The 26,355-nt window shown below is 41.3% G+C and overlaps 1 protein-coding gene across 2 annotated transcripts; it reads left to right on the top strand.

The window, feature by feature from the left end:
• The first annotated feature begins 5,325 nt into the window (after positions 1 to 5,325).
• TMEM242 (transmembrane protein 242) lies at positions 5,326 to 25,919 on the top strand. 2 transcript variants are annotated; one of them, XM_065680624.1, is made up of 4 exons: positions 5,326 to 5,502; positions 7,151 to 7,251; positions 10,906 to 11,043; positions 24,802 to 25,919. In XM_065680624.1, the coding sequence occupies exons 1-4, from the start codon at positions 5,382 to 5,384 to the stop codon at positions 24,898 to 24,900; spliced, it is 459 nt and encodes a 152-aa protein (XP_065536696.1). In that variant the 5' UTR covers positions 5,326 to 5,381; the 3' UTR covers positions 24,901 to 25,919. The 2 variants fall into 2 exon arrangements, with proteins under 2 accessions (XP_065536696.1, XP_065536697.1); XM_065680625.1 differs by lacking the exon at positions 5,326 to 5,502 and adding an exon at positions 6,700 to 6,771.
• The last annotated feature ends 436 nt before the right edge of the window (positions 25,920 to 26,355 follow it).

The following is a 26,355-nucleotide window of genomic DNA, read 5'->3' as shown; positions in this document are numbered from 1 at the left end:
TCTGAATTCAGTCAGAAATACATTGTGTTGTGGACCATTTTAAAGGTTTTTCTAATATAGTGTAAAGTAACTACTAAAAGTTAATAGAGTACTATTCTGTAATGAAATATATATTGAACCCATTAAAGACATGGTACCCAGCTGTCGTGGTTTAAACCGATCCACACAGATTGTCTACTTACCCCCGCCCCTGGCCCCGATCCTCCCTGCTCCCGGAGGGATGGGGAGGAGAATCAGGAGAATGTAATTCCCACGGGTTGAGATAAGAACAGCCCAGTAACTAAGGTATAACACAAATCACTGCTGCTACCACCAATGATAATAATGATAAGAGAAAATAACAAGAGAAGAGAATATGATATCACCGCTGAATGAGTTCGACCCCCCTGAAGGGAGCCTGTGCCCTTCTGGGTAACTCCCAGTTACCTCCCTGGGCATGACGTGCTGTGGTATGGAATACCTCTTTGGCTAGCTTGGGTCAGGTGTCCTGTCTCTGCTTCTTCCCGGCCTCCCCTCGTCCCCAGCAGAGCATGAGACTCACAGAGTCCTTGGCCAGAATAAACATTACTTAGCAACAATTAAAACCAATCGGTGTTATCAGCTCTCTGCCCAGGCTGGAAGTCAAAACACAGAGCTTGCACCAGTTACTAAGAAGGAGCAAAACGGCTCCTGGTAAACCCAGGACACCAGTAAAACTAAAAGAGCTCGTAAACATATTCGCTAGGTCCCTAAAGACAGTGGTAATACCACAGGAACTGGGGAGGGATCTATGGCTTGCCTGTCTAGTTAATATGGGCACAGCCAAAGACATGTGGGCATATTTTACTTGCCGAGAGAGTCCTGTAAACACTGAGCAGGTAATAAAACCTATAATTTAGTAAAGGATAAGAACAGAAAGCAATCAGATATACACATATGCAGGAAGACCCTCCGTAAATGTTCTCATGTCTGCAGCCCCACGTAAATGCCATCCAAGCCATATGACAGCCTTGGTATGTGTTACCAACAACTCTCAAATTTATAGTGTGCCCCTGAGCAGCCATTATGTCATCATCCATGAGTGCTAATTTGGGATTTCTAACTGAAACTTGGGCCATTCTGCCAGTGGGACTTCTGCCATTTCCTGAAATGTGGCCAGGCTCTGGCTGTAAAAAGCAAGGCTGCTGTGATGTCCGTGCAGCCAGCCAGCACGCTTGGCCTTGTCTGACGTGCCTGCCTGAATAACCACATGTAAAAGTGGAATTAAAAAAGCAGTGTTTCATATTCTGCTGCACTAAACTCTGGCTTAGAAAGGCAGCTCCAGGGCTGGGAGAGGTGACCGGGAATCTGGAGATCCGGCCCCCAGCTCCTGCCTTTGCCAGAGAACTACAGCAGAACCTTGTGCAAACTGGTCAATTTCCTCATCTTCTCCAGATGGCAAAATACCCCTCCCATAAATGTGTGAAACCAGCTCAGACAATGTTTCTAAAGTGCCTTTTGATTCTTTGATGCAAGGCTCTTATAATCGTTTTGAGAATTTGACAAATGAGTACTGATTTTGTCAGTATTTCTGTGCTTACAGTGTGTAAGTCATTTTTCAGTGACCGTGTTTTTGCTGCAATATGAACTAAAAGTCCTAAGGACTTATCTCGACATGGGAATTTCAGCCACCAGATTTTTAAGATGCACAACAGTAACCAGCTTACTGTAAAAACAGAAACCAAACCATAGCTGCAGAATGCTTTCATTTCTTGTCCAATTGACTAGAAAATTGTTCGGAAACACGTAACCAGCTGCCCCATGCCTGTGCCAGCACACAGTGCTGAGGCTGCACCGTGCTTTCAGGAATATCAAAGCTCCCATAAATACAGGAAATGACCCAGTGAGTCAGGCAGAGTGCAAAGCTCAGCTCTCCTGGGAGCGGGAGAGCAGATCAACTGCTGCCTTTTCTCTCGTTCCAAAACCAGTGTTTGGCTCTTTCCCAAATTCTTTTACATAATCCAGTTCTGTTAGCGAACATGTCAGTTTAACCAGTATTCAAATCAACCTCCTCTATGTTTTGAATTGGATTTTCAAGCTCCAAGCAGGATTCTGCGCCTCAGCTGCCAACTTTTTTTGTGGTGGCACTTGAGACTGTTTGGCGATAGAAAATCAGCCAGTTAGGTAATTTAGTGAATATACCAAATTACTGCATTTATTAGCTCACAGTCAGCTTATAAACTAGCTGCTTCTCCTCTGAAGGCCTAAAATTGCAAGCTTGGTCCTCAAGTGAAACTCGCCTTCATCGGAGATGTCCAGGTACCACTGTGCAGTCCTGCATGGAAGAGGAAGGAGAGCAGCAGAGACCCAAGCCAGGACTGAAATGTTTTGCAGCATTATGTTAGGAAGTTTGCACACTGTGCTTTTATTTCTTGATAGAGCCACTTATTGGCAGCAATACAACGTGTCTGCAAAGATTATAAAGATCTCACAGGGAATCACAGAACAGTTTGCATTGGAAGGGACCTTAAAGATGATCTAGTTTCAGTCCCCCTGCCATGGGCAAGGACACCTCACACTAAAGCATGCTACCCAAGGCTTCGTCCAACCTGGCCTTGAACATGGACAGGGATGGAGCATTTACCACTCGGGCAGCCTGTTCCAGCTCCTCACCACCCTCATAGTAGAGAATTTCTTCCTAATGTCTAATCTAAATCTCCCCTCTTTCAGTTTAAAACTGTTGCCCCTTGTCCTGTTACTACATGCCTTTGTAAAAGGCATATTTAAAAATGTATTTATGCAAACTTTTCTTTTGTATTTTTCTTAAATTTCTTTTCTTCCTTCTGCTCTTGCTTATTCTCTTCCCACACTCCTCCCTCACCCATACAGTAAAACTGTACGAACGTCCACAAGAGAAGCATCGCGTCACCTATTTTTCATTAAAACCTAGGGGTTGATGTAGCATCACTGTGGAGACTAACGTACACTTTGAAGCAGAAAACTTTGGTTGCCTCTCACCGTCTGATTTTGGCTCATTGTATTTTTTGTAATAAAGCGGGAAGCCCACAGATGGAAGCCCACCATGCACAGATGCTTCTCTGTGAAGCTCAGGGCACCCTGGCTATTGCAGACCCCTACATAAAGCATGGTATACAGTGCCTGAGCCTGGTCAGAGGGGTACCCATGCTTTGTCCAAATTCTAAGCTACAAGACCACAGACCCATGGTCAAATTAAATGAGTAATAGTACTTTTCAATTCTGCTATTGCCTATATAACCTACTTAGTTGCATACACATTTTCATGCCCTCCTTTTATGAAGATTCGGATGTTTGATATCAGAATCATTTAAATCTGTCTTTCAAACAAATGTGTACACTTTTAGGAAAACATAACTGGATTATAGAAGATAACTGGTTGATTCTGAGTAGCCACAAGTAGATGAGTACATTGCACATGTACTGTAAGAGTGACAGAGAAGGAATAATGACAGCTTTTGAGGGAGGTATACAGAAAAGGAGAGAATGTGTTACATTATATACAATTATGCAACAAGAAGAAATTAATATTGTAACCTAAATTGACTCAATTCTGCTAAACATCTTTTTTTCAAGTAGGACAATTTATTCTGCAATACTAAGAATTTCAAGTTACTCACTAAGACTGGATTTCATGGGGTTTATGCCCTACTTTTAAGTCTCTGTGAATGATTAATACAAACAGATCTTATCTGACTCTCAGATTCTTGTCATCGTTCAAACCAGGATTAAATAACATCATTCTACCCTTTCCTTCTCTTTCTTTCTAGCTCTGGAGAAGATTTGAAAGAAAGTAATGTCTTGATTGATGTGAACTAAAAAAAACTATCCTGAGAAGATAAACTCTAGGATTTTATCATCAAAGACATAAAAAATAGGTTATTATCTCTCACAGCTCAAGGATTCTTCTAGCAGATGCAAGGGCGATCTTGACACAATTTACAATCAAAACCACATGTGCGCTGCTGGTTACTTTCATGCATACCGGTAACATTTAAATACTTTGTATCATCATACACACTTCTGCATGAAGATACAATAAAAAGTAATGTAATCTTTTAATATTATCACTGTACATTTTTTCTATGACCACCTTTTCTAAGCTTTTCCAGGATGGTTTATTATTATTTGTGACAAAGTCTAATACTATTCCAAAACACACAGAGAGTTTTGGGGTGCTTTTGCCAAAGGAGGGAAGAAGGCTAGGAATCATTTAGGTGCTCTCCAGATGAGAAAAAAGGAGTCAGTGATGATGGGTGAGCCACACAGCAGAGATAACACCTCCTTCTTTTGCAATAACTGCTTCTTAACGGTGTAAGATTTCGTTAAACTGACACAGGACACGGACTATTAGGAAACAGCTTTGGATTGGTTTTCACAAGTACAGTGAACAGGAAGTTTCCCAAAATACTGAATTTTTGCCTAGCAACCCAAGACCCTATAATCAGCCCTTTAGATACAGACTATAAATGATGATGAAAACATACAAAGGAAGCTGTGGAGAAACGCGTGGTTTGGATTTATTTACATTCTTTGCTTGCTGTTGAAGTACTGACTGTTATAAATAAAAATATACTTTACCGGTCTGTCCTGATCAGTTTGCATATTATTTGATAAGGGAACATATCCAATAGAGTGATAGGTAATTGCACAGCAATTTATATCCATCAGCAACAACTGAGAATTACTGTGGACATGACAGAAAAAAGGAACAGACGGTTCTCGTAATGTTCCTTTAGCATTCCATTCAGACAGAATTTAGACATATATGAAAAACTATTTACATAACTTGGGAAAATGAGAATTTTTAACTAAAATAGGTCCTTTAGAGCAACACCATTTGTAGGAATACAGCTTAGTAAAACTCACTGGAAGCAAGAATTTCTCACAGCTTTGTTTAGTGAAATCTATAACGTTATCTGTCCCACAGATTTAAACGAAATCCCTCTTACTAGCCCGCGACACAACCCTCGATTTAAAAGAGGCGTTGACAACTTTTCCCGTTTCCCCTCCGCGCTACTCGGGATCTTGAGGCCACCGGTTGAACGAGCTGAAGCCTCCGGTGCCCGGGCCGCGAGCTGCGGGGCCACCCCGGCACCGGGCCCCGCCGGCGCCGCCCGGGCTCACAGGTGAACCGCAGCCGCTGCAGCTGCCTCAGCCGCTGCCAGCGTCGCCCGGAGCAGCGCGCCCCTTCCCCGCCCTCCTCCGGTCCCGCTGGGAGCGGTAGCACTCGGCCAGGCCCCCAGGGGCGGCGGCTTCCCAACTGCGGCCTCGCGGCCGGGAAAGAGAAGCAGGAGGAAGAAAAGAGGCTGCGTATCCCGCCCCAGCTCCGTTTCCTTCCGGGTTGCAGCACGCAACCTCCTCCTCGTCCTCTCGCCCCCTGTGCCATGAGGGCGGCTGCCGGCAGGGACGCCTCGGAGGGCCCGCTCAACCCAGGGCGAGAGCTGCCCTTGTCCCGGGGGGGCGGGAGCCATGCGGCGTCCCAGGACAAGCTCTTCTTAATCAAAGGTGCAGAAAGCGCTTTTCGTCTCCCCCCGCTACGTCTGCACGGGTCAGGGGCGAGCAGCAGCGGGGGCGGGAGCCCCGTGGTCGCCCCTGCCGCGCCGCTTGTCCCGGCCGGTCGTGCCTCAGGGACAGCCCAGGCGGCGGCTGGGAGAAGCAGTGAAGAGGAGAAGCCCTTCGAACGCCGCCCGCCTTTTCCCTCCCCCTCAGCGCTAGTGGCACCTGTGGCCCCTCAGCCACCGACCCCCGGCACGGGGCGCAGACACGGGGCGACAAGGCGCCGGCCGCAACGGCGCTGCTGGGGGGATCTGGGGGGCCCGATGCGCCTGTACCCAGTACTGCCCGGGGTCGGCAGCCACGGAGGGAAGCCGCCTGCCTCCCTCCCTCGCCCTGCAGCGCTGCGGCGGGGGCTGAGGGCCGTGGTTGCCGGTATGCCCTGAGGGGGTAGGACCCGTTGGGAAAGAGGCGGCTCGTACGGGTGGGCAGCGCCGCTGGCCCCGTAAAGCAAACGAGCGGGTCTCCGGGGCTGGGCCCCAGCGCGGCGGCTGAGGCGGGGGCGCAGCCCGAGTCCCCGCGGTCTCACGCACCTGCGGAAGGCGGCAGCGGGCGCGCCGGCACTCACCGCCGCGGTCATCGCCGGCTGCTCGGGGGGCTCTGCGCGGCCTGCCCGCGCCCCCTGGCGGAGCGGAGGCCGGAGCGCCTCCCGCGCGCGGCGGGGCGCAGTGCGTGCGGTCCTGCTGCTCCCGGGCAGGAGGGGTACTTCATGGGTTGCATGGACAGGAGCACAGCAGGGTCCTCCAGCGCAGTAACGGGACAAGTGCTAAATAGTGCAGCCTCACACAAACATGTTTGCTTCCTGCTTCCTGTTCGGGCCATTTTGTAATTAGCTGGTATTAGGAAAGGGAGAACAGGCTGGGTAGCAGTAGTTGCAAAGGAAGAACCTGTACACCACCACCACCAATGTTTTCAGTTGCGCTGTGACTCAGGTGGTTTTGTACAGTGCACTCAGCCTTTGTAACAAGCCCTTTTCTTAAAAGTGGGCAGCTACGTGTGCCTGTGACCCAAGAACTAGAAGGGATCAAAGGACCCCAAATGACTTTGGAAGCATTCCGAAAGAACGGATAAGGGAGGAATCTTTTCTGTCTTGGGAAAACTGCTGGTTACGTCTTTTTTTTTTTTTTTTTTTGTCATGGAGCATTGGAACATAAACCAGAGAAAGCTGAAGAACAAGTGTTGCTTATGGAATGGTCTGCAGAGGTACTGGTGGATTTTCAGGTGAAGGGTGATGCATAGCATTCTCACAAGAGAATTTTAGTAGCCTGGCTCTGCAGTGAGAGAAATTCTGAAGTACTGTGGGAGGGCACCATGGCATTTGAATGATTTCTCTGTGTGTGTTTGGCTTGGAAATACGCTCGCCATTAGTTTTCAAAACGCTGTAATTCATAGAATCACCGCTCAGTCTGGCCTTCTTGCCATATTGGGTTAACGTAAACAGTGTAGGCAACTGTGCCTTTCCCTTCAGCATGTACTGACAGATCTTAGCTTTTCAGGTTTTAATTCCCAGACGGGTTTGGGTTTGTGGCTTGGTTGAGCTCCTTTTCCTCCCCTTAAGAATCAAAACATTAATTTTTCTTTCTTAAACTTTTCTTGGCAGGTGGAATTTTTCTAGGTACCGTTGCTACTGCAGGAATGATAGCAGGTTTTGGCACCACACTTGCCATGACAAAAAAGAAGAACCCAGACTGGTTCAGTAAGGTTTGTTCCTTTTTAACTGTTTTCTAATTGTCATATGCAGGAAATAAGAATGCACAGATGCTTTATAGAAATGTTGATACATGTCAAGTTTGGTTGTACAAAATTGGATAGGAGCACTGGACTTAATGGAAGTCGGTAGGGGTAGGATTGACTTAAAAATCCATTCAGAGTTGGCACTGCTAAATACTTCAGTACTTGAGATTAGTTGGCATACATAAAGCTTATGCTGTTTGTTGGAATCATTACTGCTGCTGTGGAATGCAATGGAATTGATGGCTTGTCTTGATTGCACAGTCTTAACACACCTTAGTCGTGAGCCTGTATCACCTTGGTGGTCCAGTTCACCATGTGGTCTCACAAAACTGCAGTGAATCGGGAAGCGAGGTAACTGCTAAGGATGGGAATGAGGATGTAGAAAGCCTGTTTAGATGTGGAATATGGAAGTGAAATGATTTAGTCAAAATTCAGGCTCTCCCCTCCCTTCCCGCCACTTAAAGGGACTGATGAAGTGAGCAGTGGCTTGATACTATGAAATCTGATGGCCAAAAATAATCTGATCTCATGCAATTGCTAACAGGATTTACCTGAACATGTGAAGAAAAAGGCTGCAAAGCAAAACTAGCAACTACTCTTGCAGAGTCGCATCTGTAGAGTGTTACTGGCAAGAGAGAAAGCTGAAATGGCACCTACTGTACGTCCTCCATGGTAGTGAGGTAAAGTAAATACGAGCATATGTAGGACTGGCCTCCAAATTGACTTGAAACTGAGATTATGTGTTCCTGTTCAGTGATGAACCACTGCAGAGACCTTCAGTTAAGAAATTACTGGGGGTGGTGTTATAATTAAATGCTCAGAAGCAGCAGCCTTTTTGTGTCCAGTTTTACCGGCTGCTGAATTTTGCAATGGATTAGGTCATACAAAACAGTGAACATGCAGAGTACAATCAACCAGATCAGTTGAACACACCATTTATTTTAGGCACTGCTTCCTTTTAGACACACTCTTACCCACAAGGGGGTAGCTACAGGATTGAGGCCTGTGTCTGAAAAAAACCCTCTGTCATTTCTCCTTCTCCAACTTCCTGCTTATATCCTCCAGAAAAAAAAGAGGGGAGGGGGGAAAGCAAATATTTTGGTAATCAACTAATTCTGCCCTATATTTTCCTGGCCTGGTTTTTAGAAAGACTCAACTATTGTTTAATGGCTTGTTCTTAAAGTGTTGCTTAAAAAAAAGATAGGAGCAGTAACGAAGAGAAAACAATCTGTGCACAGAATAGTGGGCTCATGGATAAAAAATGTTGTTTTGTTGGTGACATCTTTTTCTTCCACGCTGCTGTTGTCTTTTAAAATTTTATAGCCTTTCATTATTCAGCTTTCTTGATGCCCTGAACAGCATATCTGATCATCATATAATAAACTGTCTTGTTTACAGAATTCCTTCTCTGTGTACCCTGAGGAATCAGCCTGTGACTGAATGCTGTCAGTAAAAACAAATCAATTGTTTCCACTTGCCGCTATTTTTCGGGGGCAATCAAGCATTTAAATAGTATTCAGGCATGCTTTGTTTTTTTTTTTTTCCCCAGCAATTTTCACAGATAATGTCTCCTATTTAAAGATGCTGTGTAGAGGATATTTTTGTCCATTCATTTTCCATCTTCCAAATGGGAGAAATTTGCCTGCATGTTGTTATATACGGTTAGACTATGGAAGCAGGAAAAATGTCAGAAACAATCATCAGCATTTTAAATCTACTCAAAGCAGTCTGCTGAAAGAGTTATGAAAGCTCATTAGCTGTGGTAAGAAAATTAATAGGACCTGGTATAATAGCGTGACTAGAGATCTCTGTGTCCTTGTTTGTGTATGTATATGCTTATAGAGTGTGGCTTTGTTAAAAGCTTCCACTTTGGGATGTCCAAATCGCAATAAATAAGGATCAAGATGCATTTTTCTTGTGCCCTTTGCAAGTGTTTGTCCTTGGATAACTGTGCCTATAGCTAACTCCTAGGAAAAAGTGTTAATGCTGAGGACTGTCTGAGGGTCACAGAATCATAGAATCATAGAATAGTTAGGGTTGGAAAGGACCTCAAGATCATCTAGTTCCAACATTTTAATAAATACAAAGCCAGGAGAAAAAAACCCACTGATGCTATTTCACTGAACAAATACCATAGTGATAGGCACCACAGATATTTAATTATATCAAAGAAGAAAAGGAGCCATTAAAAAAAAAAGCAGTCCTTTAAAGCAAGGATGTAAAAGTTTTTTTTATCCCACTTTTTGTGATGAATAGAAACATGCAGCTCTTTGGCATGCTTTGGAGGAAATTTTTTTTTGATCCTCAAGTTAATTTCACTTTTCAGTATTTTAGACTATCAATAAAATAATTCCTTATTGAATATATTTGTATGGTTGCAGCCTCATTTATGTTTAGCTCTGTTTTTTTTTATCCTGAGATACTCAGTAAGTAAGAAGGACCGTTCAGTTGTGTAAGGACTGTAGATGACAGTCTTCAACAGTTACCAACTGAAATCTGTATTTCTGTGTGAAGAATTGAAAAGTGATTCTTTGTGGAAATAAAACAAACTCTTTTGCTGATGTTTACCCACTATAAGCAATACGATTATGTCTGACTTGCTGCTGCTGTGGGCTACACAGATTGAAGCTGTCCTATACCAAATAGGTACAGGGAGGTGGGCATTGTGAGATGAAAACAGCTGGCTAACAGTGAATTGGTTGATGTCAGCCAGCATGTGGTTTATGCCCTTGGTAGCTGCAATGTGCTGCGACAGAGAAGGTTTCATCATGGTTGTGACCCTGTCGTGGCTGAGGCTCCGTTCCTCTTGGCCTGAGGTGGCCTTTCCAGGGGACAATGTTTTGTGTCAGGACATGTCTCATGGCATGCTCTTTTGCAGCACTATCTTAACAACTGGTTAAAACCGCCTGCTCTTGTTTCTGTTAAAAATGAGAAGTATGGAGACTGCAGAGCATTTTCTGTGTTGCCACTTGGTGAATTCTGCAGGGGGATGGGTTCAGCTTGGTTGTTTGCTCTTTACAAAATTTTAAATACTACTACTGTAGTTCCCTATAATTTTGAATACTACTACTAAATAGTTTCCAGAGCTCCTTCAGGGCTGTAGCCCTTCAAAATCTCAGTCACTGTTATACCTGGTGTCCAGCTGAAACTACTCAGGCTCTGCCATTTTCCTAATCTGCTGTTTCAGGACTGCAGGTAAAGACCTGTAGGCTGGTGGTTGCCTCCCACCCATACCCCACTAAGAACAAGTACCAAAATCAGTGATTGATGTACAGTGATTATGTTCTGACATTACTGGCATAAAGGCTTGTGACAGCTATTTTGGCTGGTGGGATAGCTGAGTGTCGATTCTTGTGCCCATGAAACAGTTGACTTCAGCATTTCTGGGTAATAAAAAATCATACCCAAGTGGTAGTGGCAACCATGAAAACTGTTCCTGGTGGGAAGCCAGCTCATCCACCCCCTTGCTTGGCTCTTTGGGTCTGCTGGCAGCCGTAACACCAGTACAGCTGGCAAGTAGGGAGAAATTGTAGATTGCTAAGTTAACATTTTTAGTTCTTTTTTTTTTTTTTTTCCAGTTATTGTTCACTTTGTCTTAATCACTTTTATTTTTGGTTCCAGGGGATTACTGCCACGGCTACATTACCAGAGAGCGGTTCATCACTGGCTTTACGAGCCCTAGGATGGGGCTCACTCTATGCGTGGTGTGGAGTTGGATTGCTAAGTTTTGCCATCTGGAAGGCTCTGGGTGTGCACAGTGTGAGTAGCAAGTACAGTCCACTCAAACACTGTATTTTTCCTTGGGTAATGCATCTTGGGATGGCACCTCTATATACTTCAGCCTGGGAGTCACATTTTCATTCACCATGCATAGAGTGTCTAAGTAGAGTCCATGCACAGAGGGACGGTGAAAAACAGGATGCTGTGGGAGGAGACAATTTGGGGGTGAACAGTTTTGTCCTGCTTACGTTTATTTGCACAGATGTTTCAGATACTTCACAAAAGAGCCAGTGTTCTATTTAGAGACTAATATAGTAGCTACAACTTTCTATATTCTTTGCTAACTGAATTGAAGGCTACCCTCTGAATCCTAACTTTACAGCAACCAGTTTATTTGTCCAAATCCCACTTTTTTGTGTCAGGGCACTGGGGACATACAAAAATATGGGCAGAAACCAGCTTGCTTTTTAGTGTGTTTCTGGAAGGGTCAAGAGGGCAGAAGATTTGAGTTTCACGTGCAGTAGAATGGTGGTCCGTGACATGCCACATCAAGGCAAAGAAACTCAGGAAGCAGCTGTATGTCCCAAGAGGTTAAGGCTATCTTTAGTAAATTGCTTACATTCCAGTGTTTCACAGTGGGGAGTGTGAACACTGAAGTTCATGTAATCATTTTCGTTTGCCCCTAGTAACAAGCCATGACTTAAGAGTCTCCTGCAGCGATAAGTTTGGCAGAGCTGTCTGCATCCTAGGACTAGGAATGAATAGACTTCCTTCACCTTCCATGGCAAATTACTTATATGTTCACCAGTGTCTCCCAAAACTAGAAGGAAGAAGATAGATACTACTTCATCCCAGTACTGTTCTCATTTCTTGTTTTCTGTTCTCATGTATCCTGTAAGTCATGACTTGGGTCCCAACATACAGCACTACACAGTCCTCATTCCTTAGTTTCCAGTGCTGATTCTCAACAGGAGCCAGTAAAGGAAGGCAGAATGCCAAAAAAGCATAGCAGGACATAGGAGGCAGCTACAACACATTTTGTTTCAACTCAAGCCCTCCTTGTGAGGCTGTTATGGAATGGCAGAGAAGGGGAGGAAGAGTGGGAGTACTAGTTTATACTCTGCATGCTGAGCTACTCATTTTTGTCAGTTAAATCACCAGCTAAAAGGATCCATTTCACACTATGCTGCAAATTCTTACTTTCAGTCTGCCAGAGTACTTCTGGTCCTGCCAAAGGACAGCAGATTCTGACCCTAGTCTGCAATGTACATTAACTGTTTCTCAGTAAGCTTAATTTTTACTTCCTTAAGTTATTGGCCTGGACCCACAGTTACCTGGTTTTCCCTGTGAGGCTGCTTTCCTTGAGAACATCTGTGTAAGCTCGAGATGGCTAAGACCCATGATGTGTCAGAGACTGTTGGGGCTTCTGGTTACCTGACAGCAATGAGGTCTTGTGTCAGAAGCATACAGCACATTGCAGGGCATTTTAAAGACTCATCGAAAGTTCCTACTCAGGAAGCTGCACCTTACTGTATTCTGTGTTGTGTTAGTGTCAAAAGGAGTTGTGGAAAACTGCATTCTAAGAGTCTCTAGCAAATACCTGTTGGCATTGGTTTCTGTTGCGGAGTCCTTACATTTCGCCAGAGTGGACACCAAGAACTGCAGATGCCAAAGGAAGCATATTCCTGTCAAGAGACTGTCTCTGCACAGGAATTTGAACAGCTCTCTGCTCTCCAATGACATACTTACTGCCTTCACTATAGACTTGTAAATTCCCACTGCAGAAAGGAAAGATGTACCATGGTGCTACTCATTATTGCAAAATCAAAAATTAGCAATTTGTAAGTTTCCTGTGACACATCCATTTTTCCTGGTTTACTGACTGTTAAAATCAAGTATTAACATGTTGAAAATTGCTTGAGGTACAAAAGCACCAGTATGTTAAAAATGCAGTACTCTGACCAAAGCAAAGAGGCTCATTAGCATTAACAATATACTTCTAGAATAAGTCATCTTTGATTTTTGATTGGTTTTGACACTATTTGCATGCTGCTTTAACACAACACTCAGGAGCAAACACTTGACTGTTGAAAGACAGTATTTTTTTGTGCTTAAATATCATCTTCCTGAGCAGTTGAGATTAAAAAAGGGGTTATAAGCTGGCTGGTACATCATTAGTTCTGGACTCTTAGACATATGCTCATTTTAAGAAGGGCAGTTTATTTTTTCTCCTATTTCAGGGGAACATTGTGATACTTTTGAAAATCCTTAATTGCTATCATGTAAGCAGAGATAATTAACATTCAGACAAACTATTGTTCTTTAAGAACAGATATTAGATGCATATGTTCTGTCTAATAATTATTAGATACCCACAAAAATAAATGTTATTTGAGGGAAACTGTTGACTGAATTTATCACTGAGTGGAAGAAAGTTTCTTTCCACATAAACTATTGCGACCACAGAAAACACCACAGATTTTATACTAAACTCAACATTTTCAAATGAACATTTTGATTTTAATTAAACATTTTACAAAGAGGCTCTTGCAGATTTACCTGGATAAAAATGTCTTGACTCTTCAGCATGATGAAGTGCTGCAAGTTCATTTGCTCCGTAGTACGTGTAGGTTCCCCAATGCTTATAGAAGTTCAAGTTACAATTTCAAACCTAGCATCAGGTATCAGAATTTCAAAGCTATGAGCTTAAGATAGGCTTCAGCCTCTGAAAGTATTATACTGTGTGTGACCTGAGGGGAGACTTGGCTCATTTTGATGCCAGGAACCTGTTTGAACTTAGTAACTAAAGCTTTGGCAGCTGGGCAAAGAGAAGAAAAGGTTCTGCCCAGCCTCTTCACCTTGCTGCCTGTAACAGCAACCAGCTGCCTTTGGGACCTGCTGATTAGTGATCTGGCCCTACTGGGCAGCAGCTTAATTTAAGAGCTACTGGTAATATTGATAACATTACTGACATCTAATACAGTCTCTTGAGATTAAATTGTTTCTCTATTAAATCGCTACGGATAATAACATTCTAATTGTAAGCACTGCATATGATTCATTTTGCAAACAAGAAAGCTGCTTCTGTTCCCTTAGTACATTAACTCCAGCACATTCTGAAATCCACTGCCAGCTCAGTCTGTGTGACTGTCTTGGTGAGATCATAGTGAGTAAAGGACTGACCTTCACTTGCAGGGTTTGGAGGGGAGTTCTAAGTTAAGACTGAGTTGCTAAGTGTTGTTTAGTGCCTCCTGTCACCTCCAGGAGTAAAATACAAGAAGCTGCAGTAAAATCAGGAAAATCAACCGCGATGGTTTGGCAGGAGCCACACTGAAGGGAGTAAAATTGCTAGGAGATACTGAAGTGTAGCTGCTCTGACCAGAAAAGCTACAGAGCAGCTCCCTTGTTGCCTGGCCAGCCGCCGGTGGCTTTACAGGAGGGGGACACCAAAGCTCGTTTGTGAATTTGAAGTGCAGTGAAAGCTGCACTCGGCGGTCTTTCTGCTTTGAACTCTGCTCCCGTTACCCATGCACTGCTTTGAAATGATGGACTATTCAGTCGGTGTGGCAGAATTGCCCTGACCCTTTACCTCCGCATTCCTGCTGTAGATCCGTTGTGACCGTAGTTGTGTCCGCACGAGGCGGTGAGCGCCGCCCGCACACCTGAGAGGGCAGAATTAGCACAGCCAGCTGCTGCTGCTATTATTTCTGGTGGGGTTTTGGTGGGGGGAAGGAAGGGAAAGATTCGGTGTGACTTCTCTGCTGCAGAGCGCCGGTCAGTTCTATCCCGTCCCCGGGCCAGGGGAGGCAGAGATGGTCTCTGCTACCCCCCAGCGACCCCAGCTGGCCTCGGCGGGAGTGGCAGCGCAGGCACAGCCTCCACAGGAAACGGCCCCGGTTATTGTTCACGTTGAGGGGATGAGTGGGTTTAAACATCTTGTAACGTCTTTAATCGTTTTTTAAACGAGCGGGGGATGCATTAGTGCACTAGTATCCAAAGGTGTTGCCGTTAGGTGGAGCCCTGCAGAGTAGTTTTGCATGGTATTACCATGCAAATAATGGCATTATGGCATTACCGTTACCAAAATGCTCTGATTTGAAATGCTGTGATTTTTAACATTCAGGGATTTGTTTCCTAGGAGCATGAATTATCAACAGGACAGCGAGTGATTGATAAAATCATGTATTACCGTAAACTTTGTTTAAATGATCTTATCCCTGCTTACAAAGAGATAAAACAACAAGAGCAAACTTGAGTTATAATTGCTGTAATTAATCTGTGTTGTCATTCAGAAGCAGCATCACGATTGCTCAGCAGTTTGTGTAGTGAAAAGAAACTGACGCCGTAGTTCAATACACCTCATCCTTACACCTTCTGAGACAGCCTGTGTTTGTCATAGAAGCAAGTCGTTGCCCACATCTGTTCCAGACAGTGAGGTGCTGCACCAGCTTTGGTGATATGAGACTTTTATTAATCTTTGTGGTTTATTGTTTTTTAATACAGTGCTGAGACAGTGCCTACTTCCAGCTCTTAAATGGCTTTTTTGTTAAAGGTGGTTCCTTGTAGCTTTACAGGCTGCTGCTTTTTATGCCAGCATGAAAACCCAGGGGTGATAGTAGGTAACTGATCCTTCTGTCTTGGTAAGGGATATAAAACATTTTATGCTGTCTCAGGTAGGGTTGTTAATATCCTCTGACTGCAGGTACCACTGTTGTATTCTGAGGACAGGCTGGGAAGGAATAAACCCTACTAAATTCCAGTCAGCTCTTAATTATAAACAGAGAAGTGATAGATCAGCGGGTACTTGGTTTGGTAATGGTTTAAGTCCTATTTTTCAGTAATGTAAAAGAGAAATCACTGTTTTCAGAACCTAGGAGATGGTGGTTACCTAGTTTTACATTGTTCCTCTTGCAGAAAATAACAAGCTGTCAGTAACAGTCAGACTTTTTTAAGTTGCTTCCTGGAGTCTCTTAGGAAAATATTTAAAGTCAGTCTACTTTTGATTACCTCTGAGCACAGAACCTCTGTCTGTATTAGCAAGTGTCATCAACCAGCAGCACTGGGGCAGTGAAGCAACTGGGACTGAGGACCTGACACCTACAACCATGCTGAGGGATTTTTAAAACTTGGACTGCCTCTGGCCTTGCAGCATGGCCTGCATGCCTGCCTGCAGCTGGAGTAGGTTATGTGTGCTCCTAGAATGTCTCTTCAGCTTTGCATCACCTTAAAGAAACACAGTTCATTCATTTTGAGACTGTTCAGCAGTGCACAAACCCATGCCCAGTAAACAGGACAGCTGGGAGATTTGCTTCCAAAGAGCACTCCTGATCTGAACCCAGAGCTCATCCAGGCACACCCACAGCTGCCTTCTCTGACACACTTTGTAGAGGGTCATGTGCAATGTTAGGCATAAGCTTAATAATTGTTATCTGGCTTGAAACAAAAGGGCTCCATCATTTCAGATGAGTGCTATTTGCTATTTAAGAACTTCCACATTGTGTTCTATGACAGTTCCTTCCATGGTTTTGAGCTTGCAACCTCAGAACTGTCGCTAGCAGCTCCTGGTGCAGTGGGCTGACTGCTGATGCAAAACACAGAGGTATTGAAATAAATTTTGTAGAAAAGAATGGGTTTGGCCAATTTAACATTATTTTTTTAAGTTGAATAGTAGTTTAAACATCCTGTTTCAATATTCTTCATATGAAATGCTCAATGAAATTTCAAATTTTCAATTGAAGAATAAATGGTGTTTCACTAAAAAAAAATTTAAGAGTAACAAATAAAAATGATCTTAAACCCGCAGTTAAAGTTCACCTAACCAAGTATTTTCTTGGCAGTTTCCAAAAATCAAACTTTCCTTATTTAATTTACTTATTCTACAAATGTTATGATGCACCACACCTTTTTGTTGCTTGGAAAAATGTTGGTTTTGCCATTTTCTGGAAGTTACAGTTGAGTTGTAAACCTTTGTTTTAAATAAGCAGGTTTTTGTTTCTAATGAAACTTGCAGCTATAGAATACTTGACAGGTATTAAAGCATGCCTATGAATGCCTGATGGTTTTCTTTTTATAACTGTCAGCAATTATGAGCCTACTGTTAAAGGCAGAATAATGCCCCTTAGCCCTAGTAGACTGAAGCATACAACAATTAACAAACAAGATAAATGATGCTTTAAAAGCCCTTTTGCTCTTCCTGCCCTCAATAAATCAGGTTTTATTTCCTCAGAAATGAAAGTGTTCTTTCTCTCATAGGAAAAAGGCCAGGGTGATTCGTATGAAGGTTTGTGAGATTCTGACTGTTGCTGCCACATCTGTTCCATGGAAAGCTGGAGAAACAGTGAGAATTACCCAGCAATTTGTGACTAATATAGTTACAAAATACTAGTTTGTCATTTTTATGGTGACTTCTAGTGAAATATCCTTTTTTTCATTGATCTTAACCTTTAAAATATTGACAGTCTAAAACAACTGTGCAGCTGTAAAGAGACATCTAAAACAATTAAAAGCAACACAGACAGTATGGGCTGGCCATGGTGGTGTTGGTAAGGACATTTCCTAGGCAGGCTGCTTTTCTCTAGAGGAACTTTAACCTCTAAATCAGCATTTTAAGCATAAAAAGAATATCATTCCCTTGCTTATTTTGAGATATACTTAATAAAATTTCAGGAGACTATAGTCACAGGTACAGTATAAATGCAAAGTAGTATTTGCTTTAAGGATGGATTCATTAAAATATATTAAAATTAAAAAGAGAACACGGAGACAGTCTTAAAAAATTACTGGGTTTGGTATCTGTAAATAGAACTAAGATCTATAGATCTCAGTCAAGTACAGGCATAGTGTAGTGACTGAAATTTTTATGCTATTTCATAAATGAACAAATATTGCTATAAGAGCAGTACAACTTCTAGAATCGAGTAATTCCTAGATTTTTATGTTGTTACTAGTTTTTTATCGTAGTTGTATTCAATCATCACCCAAGTACTATTTGTGAAGTTTCTATTCCTTATCAGGCTTATGTTTGACTGCATGACAAAAACATATCTTTTCCTTGCTATTTCATGAACATACATTTCCATATAAATCAAATCTGCCCTTTTTTTTAACATTCTTTTATTTCTTCAATACTTACTTAAATTCAAGCTCTTAAAAGAAGATGGAGTGCTAGTGCAAGTTAGCACTTCCCCATCCTATTAATACAGGGGTTTCAGTACTGCTTATTTTGCCTAGTTAGTTTGTTGTGGAGAAGACTTGCCTCCACCCATATGTACTGCTAGTATTTTATCCATGAAGTAAAGAATAAAAAAAAATAACCTATGAACTTCACTGTATACTTGATAGGGCAGAATGCTTATTCAAGGAATAAGGTCATCATTTTTACTACTGCTACATCTGCTTTATGAACAGGGACAGCTGTAAGTAAGTATTTCAGGAATATGGGAAGACTGTAACTGTAGCTGTCTTGAGGGATTACTCTTCTGTGTCTTAGGAGGGACTCATAGCTGGTAACTGCCACCAGCCTGTTAAGAAGCTTGAGAGAACAAAACCACGTTCAGCCTGTGGTCTGAAATTGCCTGTGGAGCAGTTTCATGTTGCCATAAGCAGATGAACAAGTGTGATTCAGTTCTCGGTTGCATGTAACTGTGAACTATATGTATACAACTGAAATCTGAATAAGAGCTTATCTGGTAGGTGCAAATTATTCATGTTGCATCTTGGTCCCATGGGATTTTTCTGTGCTTCATTAAGTGGGGTGGTATGGCCATGCTTGTCTTGCCCTTCTGTGCTTCAAGAGCCCAGCTGCTCTGCTTGCCTGGAGGCACCCAGCTGTCCCTGCCTGGCTCTGACAGGTTTCCCACATGGAGTTCAGCCCTGGTCATGGCATTGAGGTTTATACATCGCTCAAAGAGTTTTGGTTTATTTAGACTTTTCCCAGCCATAACTTTCACTTGTGGATGATACATACACTGAATTCCTGGACATATAGAGGAAAAAGAACATTAAAAATTGCAAAGGTTGCCTTTTTCAGGAACTGCCTGCTTGCAGACAGTTTGTGTTTTTAATTCAGAAATACAAATTACAGCACAGGAGAGTTTATAGAGTTGGGATACTAATCCTGAGATTTTGGGTCCATTAACCAACTTGCTTTATACATTTGAATATTTAACTATTTTTAATTACTTAATATTAATTTTTCAGATTGCCCAGGGTTACTAAAGAGCAATGACTAATACACCATAATCGACTGATTAATCATGTGGATGTCCTTTCTGGGCACCCAGATTTGAAAGTAAGATTCTGCAGAAATACATGGTGTGTTCCTCAGTGATTTGAAAAGTATTTCACTGTTTTTCTATGTGGCATGAAAGCCTTTTGCAACAAGATGGTACAACCCAAACTTTGTACCGTTAATTTTATTTTGAAGCCAGCTGCAGCAGCACTGAAGTCAGTAAGAACAGGCTTGAGAATGAGACACTGACTTCATCTACTTTGAGATAATCATATACCACAAAAAACTTAAGTCCTAGCCATTTAATTTCAGAAGCATCAACATGGCAATGTATAATTTCTTTAAGGGTACTCCTGTATCTATCTTTGAACTTTTTTTCAGGTTGTGGTTTACAAAATTACTGTCTCGGTGTATATGAATTAATAGCTGTCTTTCTAATTGATCATAATTATCTAATTGCTTCCTTTTCTGTGCGTGTGTTCAAAATAATCTAGCCTTAAACCAGAACAGTTTTGTTTTCTTTAGGCTTTTCTACTGAGATGGCACCTTTCTTTTTTGATAGATATATATAAAGATACTTTCAAGCTACCAGTAATAATCCCACTTTTGGTGGGTCATATTCGCACAGAAATCAAACCAGACAAAGTGGGGCTAGTAAAATAAGTTTGATGTAGACCAGCTATCTTCCCATTTGTGAAATGCATTCATTTATGAATGGGTAACACAGCTCCTGCCTGCTTAGAAAAGTAATACGAGGAAAGTATTTAATGTGTTTTATCTCTTCATGTGACCCAATCATCGGAAAAGAGGCAGCCTGGCCCCTGTGCGTTGGCAGCTCTCAGTAGTTCATCAGTAATTTGAGACAGAATATGTAGTAACTGTGGGAGGCTACTACATATGTATAATGGTCTGGGAGCTGTAACAGCTTCATTCTAAACAGCGACAATCCTCTCCCCCTCTCCCTGTAAAGTTCACTTAGGTTATTTTCATGTTATTTATTTTTCTTTTAAAGAGCACAGGAGATGTTTTACCCAATTACACAGGATTTATAGGGATGTTTCTGGAAAAATATGGCTGTGTGTTTGTTTAGTTCTAGGCATTGTAAATGGCCTGCTGATTTCAAAGAGAGTATTCAATGGTGCATAAGGTTAAGCGTGTGTGTAAATCTCCATGGGATACGGGGTTAATATGAGCTCTTGACTTCTTTAGATGGTTTAACAAACTTCTGCTGCTGCTCTTCTCAATGCAAGCCTGAAACACTGGAATCAGCAAACAGGTTGTGCACAGTGTATTATGACAGTACAGCATAAGACAGTTAAATATTAGGATGCATATTGCCAGCATTGACTCTCTGAGGGCCATTTTCATAGACCTGTAGTTGTGCATAATCCAAACATTCATAATGCCTTTGCAATGAAGTGTAAGTTCTAAGAATAAGAACCAGGGCTCTATTTTCCATGCTTATCTTAGAGGTCCGCATGCAGACAGGCACAGGGTGACATAGTGAATTCCTGATTTTACACTGAGAATCACCTTCAGCCAGCAGGCTCTTTCCTCTACTCTTCAAGTACTGCAAGGGGTCAGCACTTGCCATTTTCTACAAATAACTTGCTATTTCTGTCTGTGGACCTTGGTAATCATCTGCTAACAAGGGCAACAGCAATCATTTTAAGATTTGGGAAAATGCAGCAAGAACACTCCTCACTGATGCTTTTAAATCCAGGGCAGCCCATCTCATCTTTGTGCTTGTGAAATGGAAGGTGGCTGAGGAGGACACAGGGCATGTACATACTGTATTCTGCTGCCAGTTGATATTCCAGTTCAGGGGATCTAACCTCATTTCATTTGCAAGATAATGTAAGCAGTTCTTACTGGTATGAGTACTAAAATAGGAAACTAATAATTCGTAGAATCTGGGTTGGCCTATTATGAATGTCAGACATTAAAGAGAACATTTCTTCCTAAAACTTTCATTCTAGGATTCAAACAGACTCTTTTAGCCCCTCTTCCATTCATTTTAATATGAACGGCCATGTAAGTGCTCTCAGTAATAGTGCTATCCCAGGTTTTGTGTGACATTCTGTCAACGATGTACATTAAAAAGAGATTATTAAATGGAAGATGCTTTTAGGTCCCCATATTTTTGCCATCTGAGGCAGGATCATTAGGTTAAGATAAGAAAATAACAGTGATCTGTAGCTATTACAGATTATTTAATGCAGTAAGGTAGATGATACCCTTTTAGAAAGAAGCCTGACAGAGGTAGAACAGTTACTGTAATTTATTTGGCAAGAAAAAACAGCATCAAGCTTTGCAATATCTGTGATAAAAATTAAATTCACTTGAGTGCCATTCACTTCAGAGAGTTGCCTCCAGGAAGAGAGCATGCTGGAATGTTAAGAAATGTGTTACAAATCATTCATATACCACTAGGTTCAGAAGCATCAGCTGAGGGAGTGGACCATGATACTGAAAGGAGCAGAAAGAGGTAAAATACAAGCAGATTTTAGTGCTTGGTTTACTTCGCTATTTTCATTTTCACAGTTGAACTGAGTACTCCAGTGTCAGTGCCACTGACAATAACAAAGAGGCAGCCATTTCAGTGAATTATTTCAAAGCATTCCAGTAGTTAGTACATAGCACATTAGCTTTCATGGTTACATTCATGCCTGTTGATTTAAGGCCACTTGCACATGTATTGTGGAATGTGGAGGAAATACAGAAGAAAATTTCCAGGAGAGGGGGGAAGAGACCTGCCAAGTGGAATGTGTACTAAAAAGAGAAGGCAAGGCAAGAGAGATTCCTCATTGCAGCATTTCCCTCATCAAGAAGTGCGCTTGTCCCTGGAGAAGTAAAGACAAGGTCCCAATTCTTGCACCTCAAGTGTGCAGTAGTAATAGAACATAAAGCTAGACTCATCATCTTCACAAGAAGCTCACCACACTGCAGGAGGTGACTGGACAGTGGTAATCCATGACATGACAGCTAACTTACAAGCTTAGTGAACAAATATTTCCTTGACTACAAGGCTCTTCTGAAGTTGCAGTGGGCCTGGTACGATAACGTCAACCAGATGTCAACAAGAACAACCCTGAGGCCAGTGTGGGTATCTTTGGAGGCCAAATTTAGTCCTAAATATATGAAATAGAGTTTGGCCAGTCAAGGCCCAGGATATTGAGCTGATAGTCTCTGATTAAAAGAATCATAGAATGGTTAGGGTTGGAAGAACCTTAAGAGCAGCGTAAAATTTGATACTAGAACGGTTCCTAAGCAGGTAGACATTGTCACTAGGAGAGAAGGGAGAGGAACTTTGGATGTGATTCCATTACATCAGAGAATAGTTATTTTTCAAAGTCTTCTCCATGCTTTTACTTCTTCTCACTTGCTTAGCAGCAAGTAAGCTTTAGAGGAGCTCTGAATGAAGGGAGGACAGTGGTTCCTCCACCCTACTCCTTTTTGAAGGCTCTGTGTAATTGCTTTTAGTTTTAATTTGGCTTTGTGCGTCCTCAGTGGAGTAACAGAGGTGCCCTGTAGGGCTTATAAGTCCGTCATTTAAATTTTACACTAAAGAAATGTAGAAGACTTGAGTTTAGAAACATCCAAAAAATTTACATTGTACCAGCTCGTTAGCTGGTATAAAATGTTTTATTTCCAGCTATACCGACTGAGCTACAGCAGTTTACATCAGGTTAGGATCTGACCATTCCTGTGTTACTAAATACCCAGATAATACTTGAATGAGGTGAAAGAGTGGGAAGTTTTACTTCAGGAAGTAACAAATGTTAAGTAAGTTGAGCACTTTCAACGCATCAGAGAATTGAGGTGACTTGATTATAGATGACTGGAAAAAACAGCTAAGGCAAAGCTCATAAAACATTTCCTACTGTAAATACTTGTATTTAATTGTCAGCAATTGTTTAGTGTAATTTGGGCTGTTCTACTATGTCAGCTCTGATACTGGTGTTTATTTTTCTTTGAAATACTAACTGTTTATGACAGCTTTTTAGTATTAAATAAGAAGCAAAAATACTAGTTTAGGAACAATTGTGGGTCACTGCCAAGATTTTTAAAAATCAAAACCAAATGATTTATAAAAACAGCTATCTGATCAGAATAAAATATAAAGCAGACAGTGAATTAATTTCAACGGAACACAATCAGGATAAAACAAAAGGATAATTGGGCTCTGAATTTTCCTCCTACTTTATATAATGTATTTTTATTTGATTATCACTATCCATGCATTTTTACACAAAAAGTTGATCTAAAATGCTTTCATCCATCATTGTTAGTTACTGTGTTAGCAAAGGATTGGTAATTTCTTCGTAAATTGTTTCATTCTTTCTATCACCTGTAACTTGAATAATTGCATTCCAGCATTATTTCTCTAAAGGAGTACCAGTTCTCTGTCAGAATTAGTCTTATGCAGGACTTGGAACAGAAAATGGCCCAGAGGTATTTGTAATAAATCTGATGACTCATAACACACAAAGTGTGGGCATATAAGAGAAGATGCCTTCTTGTGGCTGGTTTAGAATATCTAGATTTCCTGGCACCTCTCCAGGCCATACTGTCTAAGACAGCATTAGGTCTTCAAGAGTTCATTGCATTCAATGCTTCAGTACCACATCCTGTCTCCTCTGCACGAATGTCATAGGTTCTGTATAGCTTCCTAAATATAGCAGTCCAAAACCTGCCCTGTACATCCTGCTGTTTGTGTAACAGGATTTTCATCAATTTGATTTTTTCATTCCTATCCTTTAAAAATATATGTAAAAATATGTGTAAAAAATATTGGAAGAAAGAAACCCACTAAATCTAAATATTATCTTTAAACAGAAGTGATTTTTTATAAAATTAAATTTCACTTCTGCCAGGACTATTGAATCAGACATTGGTGATAAAATGGTTATTATAAATATAGATTGGGCAATTAGTATTAATGTATTGATATACAGAACATAAAACTAGCAAACTTCGTCTTTCACAGCATTTTATTTTAGCAACGGTGAAAGGAAAGCTTGGTCCTATATATTGTTATGAATCTTGTTTCCCTTCCTACTAATGTATGAATCTGAACAACACTTGCTTTCGTCACCTCTATCGATACAGTGGGATAAACCTAAACTGTCAGAGCTGACCAGCATTTTTTCTTTAATCCTCATTCTGAATAAACCTGTTGGGCCGTTAATCCATTACCAGGGTAGAAAAAGGTGCTGCAGTGAAAATACTGACACATTCTATGGGAGTAGTTTTCCCCCAAACAAAAGTGTGTGTGTGTTCATATAATAGCCGTGAATCGCCCAGGCAGGTGGTCCAAATCAGGCACCCCAGGGTGGTGTTTTAGAAGGTGGGATTGTTGTGGGTCCTTTTTTACTTTTTTTTTACTTTGTTAGTTGAACCAACATAATCAGAGGGAAAGTCTTAATTTCCTGTTATTTTTGAAGTCTTCTTACCTCTTTACCTCACACAGCTTATTTTGTGGAGTAAGACCGAGGTTCATGGTGTCACTTCATCTGCTCCTTATTAACAGTTAACTGATACTATTTTTTAAATTTCTTTTATAGATGAAAGAATTCAAAACTAAAATGCAGTCAATGTTTCCAGCAATTCCTAAAAATAGTGAGTCCACTGTTGAATGGGAAGACTTACTTAAATCCAAGTGAAAGACTGAGCCATTTGGAGATGTCTCTTTCAGCAAGAACGGGAGCTGAAGCAGCAGAAGTATCCCATCTGAAAAAGAGAGAAGAAAACTTGGAGTGAGGAAGTAACTGAGTTCACTGATCCTGGGAATGTCAGTTAACATATAGCAACAATGGAATTAAAAACAAAACCAAGCAAAACAATTTGTGTTGCACTTTTCAGCATGCTTGGTATAGTTATTTTCTGAGGAAATGAACTCCCCAAGGGAAGCTGGATCCAATCTGGAAGAAAAGACTACTTTATGAAGACTTACAGAAGAAATCGATCTTCAGTAATAACTATAAGGACAAAACCCCAGTAAACTCTTATCCCATCCTGTGTCTTACAGAAGTTTTAGGAAATTTCTCTAGAACACAGAACAGTACTTTCAGTGACATGTACATACCCATTAGGAATGTAACATCAAGTCCACTATAAGAGATCTGTTACTGAGACTGAAGGTAAAGCATACAGTGCACTTTTCTAAAAATAAAAAAGATACTTAAATTCGCAACAGAGAAAGTATCTAAACCAAACAATTTCTTTGTGTCTGAAGAAAATTTTACAACATCCAATATGCTGGCAGTGACCTACTGAGCTCCTCTGCAGAGCATCAGAAGAGATCTCTACAAAGTGCAGTTTTCTCAGTGTTAGCTTTTTCATTGGATCCCGCAATAGTGAATCTGATAGTTTGCATAAAAGTTTCTACTGTATTTGTATAGCAATTTAAATTGTGAAAAAGGTATAAAATTATAAGACACACAGTGTGTCCTACACAATATTTTCAGCTGAGAAAGCGTTATGAGCCGGGCTAATTTTTTTGTATTTCACTGTTTCCTGTGGTTCTTCTACCTGGAGAAGCAATGTGACACTTTTGCACTCTGCAGTAATCTCATAAAATGTGGGCATAAGGAGAATAATGTCTTACTCAAACATTGTATTTGCAGAACTGTAGATCTGTAAAAATGCAGAAATAATAAAAAAATGCTATTAGTGAACAATCCTTTGTTGAATGCTCAGTTATCAGGTTTTTTTCGTAATTGCATACTGCCCAATTAGTGAGTTGTCAGATTCAATGAAGTCCTCTTAAAGCCTGTCTTTTACGATTAAGTCTTTACATTCCTAGGAAAAAAATATTTGAAAAAGCTTTAAATGTTAGATGAATAATAGAGAGGTATGGTTTTCTTATGAAACATGACACTAAACTAATATCTTTAAAGCGACTGAAGGGTAGTAGTTGACATCTTTTCCATAGCTTGATGCTTGTAATAAAATATTAAATAATTCTTGGTGAATACTGCCATCATATGCACATGAAAAACGGTACTATTATTTTCATATTTCTGTTAGTTTGTGTGCATGGTTATACCATATTGATTACACTTATGCTGAGTTACCAAGTTTAACAAGTAGCCAGGTCATTAAAACTGGTCAAGTGC

The sequence above is a fragment of the Lathamus discolor genome, chromosome 5, assembly GCF_037157495.1.
Source record: "Lathamus discolor isolate bLatDis1 chromosome 5, bLatDis1.hap1, whole genome shotgun sequence".
In the NCBI taxonomy this organism is placed as follows: domain Eukaryota; kingdom Metazoa; phylum Chordata; class Aves; order Psittaciformes; family Psittacidae; genus Lathamus; species Lathamus discolor.
This window is presented reverse-complemented; position numbering and strand designations above follow the sequence as displayed.